Source organism: Anolis sagrei, chromosome 2 (genome assembly GCF_037176765.1).
Source record: "Anolis sagrei isolate rAnoSag1 chromosome 2, rAnoSag1.mat, whole genome shotgun sequence".
Lineage (NCBI taxonomy): Eukaryota > Metazoa > Chordata > Lepidosauria > Squamata > Dactyloidae > Anolis > Anolis sagrei.
The window spans coordinates 5,796,077-5,810,502 of NC_090022.1; the positions used below are offsets into that span (position 1 = coordinate 5,796,077).

At 43.9% G+C, this 14,426-nt stretch overlaps 1 protein-coding gene across 1 annotated transcript in view; it reads left to right on the top strand.

Moving 5' to 3' along the window:
• Positions 1 to 14,426, top strand: part of LOC132765871 (deleted in malignant brain tumors 1 protein-like) — a 74,135-nt gene that overhangs the window by 7,380 nt on the left and 52,329 nt on the right. Inside the window, exons 3-6 of the mRNA XM_067463260.1 lie at positions 3,382 to 3,723; positions 5,343 to 5,648; positions 12,781 to 13,095; positions 13,527 to 13,832. Coding sequence (XP_067319361.1) covers positions 3,382 to 3,723; positions 5,343 to 5,648; positions 12,781 to 13,095; positions 13,527 to 13,832 — 1,269 coding nt within the window. The remainder of the gene's footprint in view (positions 1 to 3,381; positions 3,724 to 5,342; positions 5,649 to 12,780; positions 13,096 to 13,526; positions 13,833 to 14,426) is intronic.

Consider the following 14,426-nt stretch of genomic DNA (forward strand, 5'->3'; position numbering starts at 1 on the left):
TTCCCTCTGGGAGATACATATACATATGTTCCTTAGGTTCACTTAATCTCTTGAGTCTCTATATCAGGAGAAAGGTAGGGATAAAAATAAAAAATATTTTGACCTACTCTTCTGATGGAAGGGGACAAAGATAGCACTAGAAGAGTCTCATAATCTTTAGCCAAAAGGGGGAAACAGGAAGAGCTACAGTTCTACCCAAGCTCCTGCCCAAACTCTCTCTTTGTGATGGCAGGGGAAGACTTGGGGTCACCTTCTTCACAATGCCTCATTTTGATGAAGTGTACTCCCTGAAGTAGTATTGTAGAGGGAGATGATGGACACAGTGTGGAAGTAAGCAGATTCTTCTGCTTCAGAGAGCGTTACAAAAAAACAATAATGATATAAAACTTTATTTATACTACACCCTATCTCCCCAGAGGGACTCGAGGAAGAATCCAAACATAAAAGGCAAACATTCAATGTCCAAACATAACAACAATAACCCATAATAACAAAAATTGACAACCCAACATATAAAAACAAATTATACCTTAATGACTAAAATGAAATAAAAAACGCAACCTGTTGTATCAAACATAACACAATAACTCCTTTAGTTGTGCTCCCACTCATCCCTGAATTAAGAGTGTACAACTGTGGCTGCCTGTGACAGATACCTCCTTGGCCAGGGGGTACTCACAGCAGCTAAGATAGGCCACAATATCAATAACAACAGTATAAAACCATAAATACATACGAAATTAAAAACAGTAACATTCTTTATACAATCAAATAATAACATAGTCACATAGCCATTCCCAATCATCACAACTGTTGAGATTAACTTCACAATTCAGCAACAGATCAGTTGCACAACTTCAGCGCTTTCCAGTAGCTTCTTCCTGCACAGCTCTTTTCAGTCAACTGCTCCCACAGCCTGCAGCCACGCTGGAACCTTTTACAGACACTTGAGCACATGCCCGGCCATTGTCAGTTTTACCATTGTCTTTCCCCCAGTCTAGATGATATTACAGACTCACCACAGCACGCAGCCATATCTTGTCCTAGTATACAGGTTCTTTAATTACATATAGCCTTCGACAAACAACATCACAACACAAGGAGAAATATATACACTGTACATGGTTCCTTATATACAATTCATTTACACATAGCAATCTCTGATTGGTTACCAACTAATTGACCCAACCCAAACCCAGGATTGCATCATTCACAATCACCTGGAGTAGGCCAGAACACATTTCCCAAATTATTCCCCATATACAATCAATGTATGACTCAGCATTCCCAATAGAAGCCTATTAGCAGTGCATGACTCCGTTTATTACATTACAATACATTGTAAAACCGGACAATAACAGTCGTATGGTCCAATTCCATGTTCTAAGTGCTACTGTGCCCGCTAGCCAAAGGCCTGGTTCCAAAACCATGATTTTAGTTTTTTCCTAAAGGAAAGGAGGACACTGATCTAATATCGCTGGGGAGCAAATTCCACAGGTGGGGGTAACCACCGAGAAGGCCCTGTCCCTCGTCCCCACCAGACACGTTTGCGAAGCTGGTGGGACAAAGAGCAGGGCCTCCCCAGCAGATCTTAAGCTACGAGGTGGAACGTAAATGGAGATACGTTCAGATAAGTAAGCCGCCGGAACCATATAGGGCTTTATAGGCCAAGACCAGCACTTTGAATTGTGCTCGGAAGTGGACCTGCAGCCACGCTATTCTATTAACTAAGTAACTTACAGAAACAAGACACAGACTACTAAAATCATCAATAAATAGGTCTTAGAGGAGGACTGCACAAGCTGCAACACCCCCGCCCCAGTCAGAAAATCTAGCTAGTTTGTCCGATGGCTAGGAATTCTGAGAGTTGGAGGCCAAAATGGCTGCAGGGCTGCAGGTTGTGCGGGTCTCCTTAGAGTAATAAATTGGTCTTAGACACCAAGGGGAGTATACTGCAGGTATCACATTTTGTACTTATACTGGAACAGTATAACTCATTGGAAAATATGGCAGTATTTGGTGGGAAATTGCAGAGTAGAGGAGGAAGAGGGAGGCTGCATTACAGACAAATTGTTTCAATCAAGAGAGCCATGGCTCAGAGTTTACAAGATGTCTCCAGGGCCGTTGATCACTATGGACCTTGAACTCTTACAGCAGCAGCCACAAAAACAACCACCAGGTCTTCGTCTCTCTCTTTTTTCCAACTAATTTTTACTAAACATTTACTAGGAAAACAGGGGATGGGGAGACAAGGGAAGAAAAAGAAAAAATTGGAGATAATAGATTAATTATTAATTATCTTTACAAATGTCTAGAAAGGGGTCCTCAAACTTTTAAAACAGAGGGCCAGGTCACAGTCCCTCAAACAGTCCCAGGGCCAGATTATAATTTGAAAAAAAACATGAATGAATTCCTATGCACACTGCGCATATCTTATTTGTAGTGCAAAAACACTTAAAAACAATACAATAATTAAAATGAAGAACAATTTTAAGAAATATAAACTCATTAGTATTTCAATGGGAAGTGTGGGCCTGCTTTTGGCTGATGAGATAAGATTGTTGTTGTTGATGTCGTGTGCTTTTAAGTCATTTCAGACTTAGGTTGATCCTGAGCAAGGGCCGAGTAAATGACCTTGTAGGGCCACATCCAGCCCCCGGGCCTTAGTATTGTTTTATTGTGTTTTCTTTTCCTGCATGGCTGATGGGGTTGGACTGAATGGACTCTGGGGTTTCTGCTATTAGTAGTAGTATTAGTAGTAGTAATAGTATTATTATTACAAAGGGTGAGTGGGCATCTGTTGGAGTGCTTTGATTGTGTTTTTCCTGCATGGCAGAAAGGGTTAAACTGGATGGCCCCTGCCGTCTTTCATAGAAATAGTGATAATTTTATGTTGCTTAAAATTGTTCTTTATTTGGAATATTGTTCTTCCTTCCTTCCTTTCCTTTCCTGTTCTTTTGCACTGTGTGAATTAGTTCATACACTCTCCATCCATCTGTCACAGGCTTGGCCCATGGCTAATATACATTATACTCGGGATGGCTTACACATGGAATAAAATGCCCACAAGACGCAAATACAAAACATCAATAAAACCAAACATAATTAAAATAAGAACACAATAAAATAAACAATAAAATAAGAACAAAATTAAAACAAAACATATCAATATAAAGCAGCAATGTTGGAAACCAATCAAAATCATGCTCTTGTCCATGGTTATTCAGGTTTTGAAATGGAAGTGTTTGTGTATGCCTGAAAATCGCATGTAGATTAATGGCAACTCCATGAGTTTCCTAGGGCTTTGTTATGCAAGAAATAGAGAAGGCGAAAAGCTGCCTACTCCATCTGCTTATCCTTTCACTCATATGTGTTACATAGGGCAGCTCTTGGGCTCTGATCCCATGCACCAAACAGAGATCCGACTGGTGGAAGGCCTAAATAATTGCAGTGGAAGAGTAGAATTGTTCCATCATGGTCAATGGGGCATGATTTGTGGAGATGGATGGGGCGTTGAGGAAGCCACAGTGGTATGCCAAGAGATGGGATGTGGAAGTACCAGGATGGATCAAAGCGGAACATGGAATGGGAGTGGAACCGGCCCCATTTGGTTGGATGACGTCCATTGCAGAGGGACAGAATCTTCTCTGCATCAGTGCTCGGCAAGTCCTTTGGGGAGATATGACTGTGATAGTGGAAAAACGGCTTCCGTTGTGTGTTCAGGTAAGTTTATCAACCATGATTAGCTTGAATACATTTTTTTCAGTGACTGAGGTTTCCAACTACACCCTTCCAGATGCTGTTGACCTGCATTTGTGTTCCAAAGAGAAGGGATTAGGGGAAGATAACAGAAAGAAGTGTGGCATAGTGGTTTGAGTCTTGGGCTAGGACTCTGGGAGACCTGGGTCCCAGCCATAGTGGGAAATTTAATAAACTCATTGGATTATTTTGAAGGTTTTGAACATTTATTCATCCTCGCAGGAGAGAAGTGCAAGCTGAAAGGAATGTATTGGGGCAAGGGATAATGGACTGAAATGGGCTTTGGTATTTCAGCTCCAGTTAATATAATAGGCACCAGCCAGCTAAACAGATATGAGCAAATATTCCCATAAATAAATCATAACAAGAAAACACCCAGACTCTCTTTTGAAAGCCACCCATGTATGTCCCATGTGTCTTCCCAGGGCTTCATGAGGGGATTATGTTAACTAAGGTGTCGTCATCCCCTGAAGTGTGTCTATGCAACATCCCAGGGGGGTTAATGGACATAACTCTGAAACTAGGAATGATGTCCACATGGGCTCCCTAATTACTCTCTATGGGGCCGAGGACTATACGTTTCATCATTTTGGGGTCTGGTTTTCAACAGCAAGATGACCATCTTTCTAGAGTACTTTAGTGTTGTTGGACTAAATGGCCCTTGGAATCCCTTCTAACACAAAAATATCTATCCTCCAGCTATAGGGAACCTATCTGTTGCTTGGCAATCCCTCTTCCTCTTTCTGTGCCATCCGACTGGGAGAGAAGAGAGGGGAAAGGCCACCCTCTCTCTTCCCTAAAGATCCTCTGTGATCAGTCACCCTGTTGTTCTTGAAGCCAACACTGACAGGGAGAGAGGGAACAGCCATCCCATGTCCCCAGGTCACATGAACCCAGAAAGCATGCAATTGATGTAGGGAAATCCATAACCAATTCTGCATGAGAACTACTGCCAGAACTCTGGGGAAAGCCCGAATCCTGGTGTGGTGTTTGGGTTTTCCTAATTTATCCAGGGTACAACCATATAAGCAGCATTTCTCAAATTCAGTTGGATCAGCCTGCATAGATAGTATAGCTGCCATCTACTTAACCCTTCAGTAGGTGTGTGATTGCATGTCTATTAGACCTGTATTTGTACACCAGGTTTTACACAATGGGATTACAATCAATGCATTCCCATCTAAGTGCATAATCTATCTAAAAGAAACAGCAGTATTATGAGCTTGTGCAGTGACTGTATAGGCAGTTGCTTTCATATTTATAAAACCCTGACGCATTTAAGCTAGACTGTTTTAAATGAGCTGTTGGACTTGAAAACACAACCGAAGACCTATCTCTTCCAGCCTGCCTACCCAGTCAATTTTAACTATGACTTTTAAATCACATTCGATGTTCACTGTGTTTTAACTTTTGTGTCAGGTGTTTCAATATGTGTATGTTTTAATATATGCTTTTATGGTTGCATTTTAACTATGTTTTAATTTATGATTTTATAGAGGTATTTCACTGTGTTGTGTCCTGCCTTGGGCTGAAAGGAGAGGCGAATAATAAATATTAATATTATTTTACCTCTTCCTAATCAGAGGTAAGGTTGGTTGATGGTCCGACTCCATGCTCTGGTCGAGTGGAGGTGTTCCATAACAAGACTTGGGGAACCGTGTGTGACAATGGCTGGGATTTAGAGGATGCCCGTGTGGTGTGCCAGGAAGTAGGCTGTGGTGAACCTCTAGGAGCAGCCACTGGAGTGAGATTTGGTCAAGGGTCTGGTCCTATTTGGATGGATCAAGTGAACTGCACAGGGAAAGAGAACGTTTTGAAGGAATGTCCTCAAGAGAAGAGCCTCAATCTCACCTGTGACCACAGGAAAGACACCGGTGTGGAATGTGCAGGTAATTGTCATGAAAGAGTAATCATAGAAAGGTCAGGTGAAGACACATATTCTTCCCTTCTCCCTCTCAAATGTTTCTTTAAAAAGACAAAATGCTGTTCTCTGTCTGAATCTTGTATTACATCATTTGAAGGGACCTTTGGTTTGATCTGAGGAGAAAGGCAGGGTATCAATTCAATCAATGAATGGTTTAATGAATACCTAAATTAAGTCCAATGTAGGGCTGTCCACCTCATCAGATGAGTCTATTTGCCCTCCATATGCTGCTTCCCCTCCACTTTCAGTATGGAGCCCATTAGATGACACACAGGAACTTCTGGACATGTTCCATGCTGAAAGAAGAGAGGAAGCAATGCACACTGTCTTAGTGGCAACACAGGAGTCTTCCTGTGTTGCCTTCACAGCAATGAGGGCAAGTTGGATGGCGACACTTATTTATTTTTATTTATTTATTTATTTAAAAGTTTTCTATACCGATCTTCTCACCTACAAGAGGGACTCAAAAAATCTGTTCACATGTGTTCATATACAAAAATACAAACCACACAATGCATCATCATTACACAATTAAAAACATATTACAATACAACATCGTCATCATCACAATCACATAGCCATGTCGTCAAAGCATTCCTCGTCATAATTCACAGTTATTCATTCTCCTTCCATGTGGACCAAAGTTGACTCAGTTGTCAAAGGCCGCATTCCATAGCCAAGTCTTTGTTAGCTTCCTGAACGTCAGGAAGGAGGGAGCAGTTCTAATCTCCTGTGGGAGGAAGTTCCAAAGCCGGGGAGCCACCATCGAGAAGGCCCTGTCTCTCGTCCCCACCAACAGTGATTGTGACAGTGGTGGGATCGAGAGCAGCCCCCCCCCCCCCCGGAAGATCTTAAAGACCTTGATGGTTTGTAGGGGAGAATCCGTTCGGACAGGTAAACAGGGCCAGAGTCGTTTAGGGCTTTGTAGGTCAAAACCAGCACTTTGAATTGTGCTCGGAAGCTAATCGGCAGCCAGTGGAGCTGGCGTAACAGAGGGGTTGTATGCTCCCTGTACCCAGCCCCCGTTAGAAATCTGGCTGCCGAGCATTGGACTAGCTGCAGCTTACAGGCAGTCTTCAGAGGCAGCCCCGCGTGTGAGCGTTGCAGTAATCTAAACAGGATGTAACCACAGTGTGGACCACCGTGGCCAAGTCAGACTTCCCAAGGTACGGGTGCAGCTGGCGCACAAGTTTTAATTGTGCGAAAGCTCCCCTGACCACTGCTGAAAGCTGGAGCTCCAGGCTCAGCGATGAATCAAGGAGAACCCCCAGACTGCGAACCTGCGCCTTCAGGGGGAGTGTAACGCCATCCAGCACAGGCTGTAACCCTATACCCTGTTCGGCCTTTCGACTGACCAGGAGTACCTCTGTCTTGTCTGGATTTAGTTTCAATCTGTTATCCCTCATCCAATCCGTCACAGCGGCCAAGCACCGGTTTAGGACTTCAACAGCCTCCTTAGTAGCAGGTGGAAAGGAGTGACAGAGTTGGACATCATCTGCGTACAGATGACACCACACCCCGAAACTCCGGATGATCTCTCCCACCGGCTTCATGTATATGTTAAACAACATAGGGGACAGTACTGAACCCTGCGGGACTCCGCAGTACAACAGCCGAGGAGTCGAGCAGGAGTCCCCTAGTGACACCTTCTGGGAGCGACCCTCGAGGAAGGACCAGAGCCACTGCAAAGCAGTACCCCCAAGACCCATTCCTGCGAGGCATCCCAGAAGGATACCGTGGTCGATGGTATCAAAGGCCGAAGAGAGGTCCAGCAGAACCAACAGGGACACACTCCCCCGTCCAGTTCCCGGTGAAGATCATCCACTAAGGCGACCAAGGCTGTCTCAGTACCATGTCCCGGCCTAAAACCAGAGTGCGCCGGATCTAGATAGTCCGTGTCAACCAGGAATTTCTGGAGTTGCGAGGCCACCACACGTTCCAGGACTTTGCCCAAATAGGGGAGATTGGAAACTGGCTGAAAGTTGACGAATTGAGTGGGGTCCAGTGATGGCTTTTTCAACAGCGGTTTTATAACAGCTTGCTTTAAGCTGGATGGAATATTGCCTTCCCGAAGGGAGGCATTAACCACCACCTTCACCGACTCTGCCAACCCCCCTCTGGCTTCCTTTACCAGCCAGGATGGGCAGGGGTCTAGGATGCATGTGGTAGCCCTCACCTCTCCAAGAACCGTGATGACCTCATCGAGTTGAACAGATCGAAACGAATCCATCAAAACTGGACAAGCAGATGCTTGTGTTACATCCTCAGAGACTGCCGTTAATGGGGTGTCAAAGCCCGAACGGATCAAAGCGACTTTGTCCGCAAAGTACACAGCGGGCTGCCGAGTCGTCAGGGGGCCCATCCTGAGAGGTGGGGTTCAACAACCCTCTGACTACTCGAAACAGCTCTGCCGGACGGTTCCTTGCGGACGCAATATTGGCCGAGTAGAAAGCATTTTGGGTGGCCTCTATTGCCGCGCCATATGCCCTTAGATAAAGGCATAGGCGTGTTCGATTTGGCTCGCTGGGCTCTTTCCGCCACACGCTCTCTAGCCACCTCTTTGTTTGCTTCAACTCCACCAACTCCTCGTTGAACCAAGGAGATGGTTTAGCTCAACGACTTAAGAGGGGGCGCTCCGGAGCAATCGTGTCTATTGCCCTGGTCAACTCACTATTCCAGCGGGCGACCAGGGCATCGACAGAATCACCATCCAAGGCAGCGGAAACATCCCCAAGAGCCATCAGGAGTCCCTCTGGATCCATAAGCGTCCTGGGGCAGACCATCTTAATGGGTCCACCACCCCTGCGAAGGTTAGAAGTTGCAGAGAGTCTAAACCTGATCAGGTGGTGGTCAGTCCATGGCAAAGGAGAGATGGACAACTCCTCCACCCCGCCACCCTCTTCCCAGCCCTGACAGAAAACCAAGTCAAGTGTGTGTCCCGCACAGTGGGTAGGGCCAGATACTAATTGGGACAGCCCCATGGTTGCCATGGTAGCCATGAAGTCCTGAGCCGCCCCAGAAAGGGTGGCCTCTGCTTGGACATTGAAGTCCCCCATCACTATAAGCCGCTGGGACTCCAATGCCAGGCCCAAGACCAACCCTGCTAGCTCAGGTAGGGCTTCTGAGGTGCAGCGGGGTGGTCGGTACACCAAGAGAATCCCTATTCTGTCCCGGTCTCCTACCCTCAGGTGGACACATTCAAACAAGGCTGTCTGCAGGGCAGGGCACCTGATTAAGGTGATGGAATCTTTATAGACTATTGCAACTCCGCCTCCCCGCCCCCCAGATCTTGGCTGATGCTGCACAGAGAAGCCTGGCGGGCAAAGCTGGGTGAGATTGACCTCCCCCCCCCCCCCGCTTCATCCAGCCAAGTCTCTAATGCACGCCAGGTCTGCCTTTTCATCCTGGATTAAGTCCTGGATGGTTGATGTTTTACCATTGACAGACCTGGCGTTCAACAGCACCACCTTTAATCCGGGGGGACCGTCTACCTTGAAACCCAAATTTACAATGTCGGGAGAACATTTTGGAATTTTTCTCAAGGTATTTTTCATGAATTAGCCGAATTGGTTTGTTAACTCTCCCTTTTCCGTATCTCCCCCTTCCCATCACCACCTCTATGGGGGCTCCCCAACCAGTGGAACTCCCCCCCCCTCCCTCCCGTTCCCTCTGTTCTCCACATCCTGATGGTCTAATATTGCACTGTCCTGTATAGCATCAATATTTAATCCCCCTGACGCTTCCCCCCATGGGATGAGAAGTAAGCAAATTTGCGTGATGTGATGCATGGAATGACTGCTTTTCCACACATCTCTCCAGCAGCCCATAGATCCCCCAAAACGCAGGTCTTTATGATGAGGTCATATGTAATGTGGAAATGCCAGCGTGGGAATGGCCAGTTAACGTATTCCCAAGAGGAGGCCATCAAAAAACTTCAATGAATCCTCATAGATACCATAATGTCAGTATTCTTTCCCATCCCTTCTATTTTTCCCCCCTTCCATTTTGGCCTAAATGCTGTAAACCCACTTTCTGTTACACCCCAGGCCTTGAAATGCCTATGATCACAGCACCACACAAGAGTCCAAGCTACAAGCAAACAGTTTATTGTAAAAACAAATAAAATATATGAAAAATCAGGAAGATGGATAGAAGACATATAATCCAAGAAAAGGTCAGCAATTGATGATAACCAAGCAGTAATCCAAATGTCTCATGTGAATCCTAAGGTAATATAGTCCAGGAGTAGCCAGAAAGTCACCAGTATAGCATACGTCCACAAGCAAAGGTATATTTAGTAAACATTGAGCAATAATAGAAAACAAGAACATAGAAAGCTTCCAGGACACTTGAATGCATAACCAAGCCTTGACTTGAAACAAGAACCAGAGAACTCAGACCTAGCTTCTCTTTTGTACACTATGTTGCCTGAACTAACTCTTAGGACAAACAACTTGCTAATTAATAAGCAGCCATGAAATCATTTCGTTTCCCACAAATTCTCTCTTCAACTTTCCCACGTAGACACTCTGACTGGAGCTGTCTATTTTCTGTTCTAATCTGTAAACAAAGGCCTTTGTTGACCTCCATAGCTCCAGATATTTTTCTCAGGAGCCTTCCGTATCACTTAACTCTTCAACCAACTCCTTATCTAATGTTGCAGGTTTTGGCTCCTCTGTCTGACCTTGGAGCCTTGTACTTTCTCTGTCAGATGTGCTCCAGAGAAAACCATCATTTCCCTTACTTGAATTTTCATCAGTTTGTGCCCCAGGAAATCTCACAGGAAATCCCACAATTCTCTCTAAACCAAGAGTGAACCCATCAGCCTCAGATTCAGGCTGTACTACAACACTTCCTGTGTTCTAAGCCAAGTAGACACACCCTTCTCCCCAAGTAGTAAATTATTCTGAATTAAAACAACCCTCTAAATTACAAATTTCCAGTCATATGCATCAGCTAGATCATCTGAGCTTTCAGGGAAGGGGCGGTGGTAGCAGAGACCCAGAGGCTGAAGAGGAAGCAGGGGGTGGTCTGTGCTTGGGAAAAACCTGATCTTTTGAAGTGTGCTAGAGAACCGAGTGGTTATTTCTTGTTTGTAAGGTAGGTAGTTTTTTTTTAAGGCTTTGTGGTTGTTTTGGCTGCTGAGGTATCAGTGTGTTGGTACCTCTGCTTGAGGCCTTTTGTGGTTGTGTGTTTGGAGGATGGGGGTGCCTTGGCCAATTTCAACAGAAAGGAAGAAAACATGAAAATGAACAAAAATTGGCTACCAGTATTAAAAAAAATAAAATTATAACAGCCAATAGAGAATAACACTCAAACATAGGGGAACTCCAGACAGGAAACAGTAAGGGACAGATAATCAACCCTCAACAAAGGAGTCCCCCAGGCAGTAACAAGCCACACCTAAAAACTGTCAGGCCATCAAATGCTAATCAAGGTGGCCAGTTGAAACATTCCCACCTAGCTCCAACAGACAAGAGTTCTTTCTCCCACCCTGGACTTTCCACAGATATATAGACCCAATTTTCCCAGTTTCCAAAAGACCTCACAACCTCTGAGGATGTATGTTTGTAAATGTGTATAATTGTTAACCTATACTGTACGTACATTTTGGTTTGCCAGTTTGACTGTACCTCTTTGGTGTGGGAGGCGCTTCAGACACATGACTCCATGTTTGTTATACAGTATGTTTTTAGACCTCAATGGAGGTGGATGCCGTTTGTCTCTTTTCAAACTTCAGTGAGCACAGTTATACAGTTTGGATTATATCTCTGTGCTAAAGACATTGGACTATGGACTAGTATGCTGAATATATACAAGAAGTTGTTAGTAAACCTGAGATGTTATTTTTAAAGAAGACTATTTTGTTTTGTCTCTTGAGTGCATATTTCTACTAAGAGGTTTTAAGGGAGTGTATACCTTTTGGACAATTGCAAATTCTACTTCAAAGAAGCAACCATCCTCTGCTAACCAAATATGGCATGTATTTATCCTTGGCAGTTTAAAGACGTGGTTCTTCAGTTTAACAGCTGTGTGCCTGTGTGCCATTACAAGAATGCTTAGGAATAGCACTTATTCAAAGGGTTGACTTCTAAGAAGGTCATGCTTTTCTTGACTAGTGGTTTTCAAAAGGTGGTCTCCACATGTTCATGGAGATTAATATTTGCCAAACGGATGTGACATCATTTTTACATTTTCAATAAGGTTATGGTGCAGTTATGGTGCAGTTATGGTGCAGTTATTTCCAATAGGTTATGGAATTTCCAATAGTTTATCACAGTTCAGGCATGAAATTGACAAGCTAGAGTAGGGCCAGAGAAGCACAACCAAAATTTTTAACATCTGGAAGCCAAACCCTATGAGGAGCCACTGAAGGAGCTGGGCATGTTTAGCCTGGAGAAGAGTAGGCAAAGAGATGGCATGTTCACATTTGATGAGGTTGATTCTCTCCCATCTCCCTCGTCCCAGCAGAAATCAGAACAAAGTATGCTGATTGAAGGTGAAAGGGTGCATTTTGAGAAGGTACTGAGGGAATATAACTTTGAATGATAGAGTCAGAGCAGACCACGTGGGCCATCTAGTCCAAGCTCCTGCCATGCAAGAAAAGCACAAAACATGGCCGTCCAGCCTCTGTTCAAAGGCCTCCAAAGAAGGAGCTTCCCCCACACTCTGTGGCATCTTCTACAGATAAACCTTTTCACTCACTTCTTTCTTAAGAGCTGAAGTTAGTAAGTGGAGGAACATAGTGGAGTCTCCTTCGCTGGCTGTTTTGCAGGAGTCACTGGGTGGCCATCTGTCGGGGGTGCTTTAATTGAAGGCAAAATTAGTTTTGACTGGTCTCTCCCTACTTCCAAAGATTATTCACAGCTCAGAACTTGTTCTCCATAAATGTACACCTAACATTGTTCTCAGAAAATATTATTTCTGTATAGAAATCTGCCTTTTCCATAGAAAAATAGTGTTTTTACACTGAAAATTTTGTCAGGATAGTCAACAAACATGGTTTTTAATTATTTTTTGAATGGTTGTAAATATTCTTTTTGTTCCGATTTGCACTCGAAAACCTGTTAATGACTGTTGTTTTGCATCCTTCTCAGTGATGAGATTAGCTGGTGGCCATAATCGCTGTGCTGGGAAAGTCAAGCTCCTCCACGAGGGCCAATGGAGAATGGTATATAAAGAAGGCTTGGGTGATAAAGAAGCCAGGGTGGTGTGCAGGTACCTTGGCTGTGGAACTGCTCTGCCTGCCCCAAGCTATCCAATTTATGGAGAAATAACTGCTCCCTTCTGGCTGGATGGTTTTCATTGTAATGGGTCAGAGACCTCCCTCAGTGAATGTGAAAGAAGACCAAGGCAGCAGTATTATTTCGATAGCGATCGGGAATTTTATATGGCCGGTGTCATATGCACAGGTAAGTCATTATCATTAAAATTTGTATCTGAAACCAGGAACATGAAATGTTTTTGTTAATCATCTCTTCTGTACTACTAAAGTAACATAACAGAATAGAAATGAATAAGAGTCCATTTTATGGAAATACATTTTAATATATGTGTATTTGTGGTATTTTTGCAATGTTTATGTGTTTAAATTATTATTATTATTATTATTATTATTATTATTATTATTATTAAAAAGATGATGGATTTCCCATGTGTTTTGAATTTGAATTTAACTTCTCCATACAACCCACTGGTGTCGTACATGTCTGTATATCTGATTTTTCTCCTCCTACTCCTCATAAATCCCTTCACAGCATTCCCAATCTTTATTGTGAGAACCCCAGGAAATTCTCTAAGACTGAGAAATTAGTGTGACGCTGTAACTCTCCTGTTTCATCAGAGCTTCGCCTTGTCAATGGCTCCAGTAAGTGTTCTGGAAGGGTCGAGGTGTTCCACAATGAAACATGGGGGACGATTTGTGATGCTGGCTGGGATCTACAGGATGCCCAAGTTGTGTGCAGGGAACTGGGCTGTGGAGAGGCCTTGAGGGCATCTGGTGGAGCACGTTTTGGAAGAAGGACTGGTCCCAACTGGCTAGAGGGAATGAACTGCACTGGGAAAGAAGACTCTTTAAGGCAATGCCCCAAAGGACAGTGGGGAGAACACGGCTGTGACCACAGCAGAGATGCAAGTGTGGAGTGTGCAGGTAGGATTGCATCACTATAAGATATTAAATTGGTATAGATGCAAGTTGCCAAGTTGTTATTTTTGTTATTTGCGATCATGTTGTTTTTGACTTATGACAACCTCATGAATGAGAGACCTCCAAGACCTTGTCCTGCTCCTATCTCACAAATTCACGTCCACAATTTCCTTGATTTCAGTAAGGCCATCGGTCATAGTCTCCTTCTTTTTCTACTTTCTTCTATTTTATTAAACATTATCATATTTTAAAATGAGTCACATTAATTAAAGAAATGCTTGCTTTTACTGGTTTTGGGGGTATAGCTTTTCAAGTTACTCATGTTGTCCCTGGAAAAGTGAGTAGGGGGTGCTGCAGAGTTCTGTCCTAGGCCCAGGGCTATTCAACACATTGAAAAACCAACTATCACAAGGACAGAAAGTGAGGCAAAATCTTCTGAATCTTCTGAACAGGGGCACAAACAGCAAAACAAACACCACAACTTGTGTTAACCCTTCCCCAATACTATCTGAATAGATACGCACACAAACACAAACACACACACACACACACACACACCTGGAGCTAGACTTAAAATATGCAGCTATTCTGACTTAC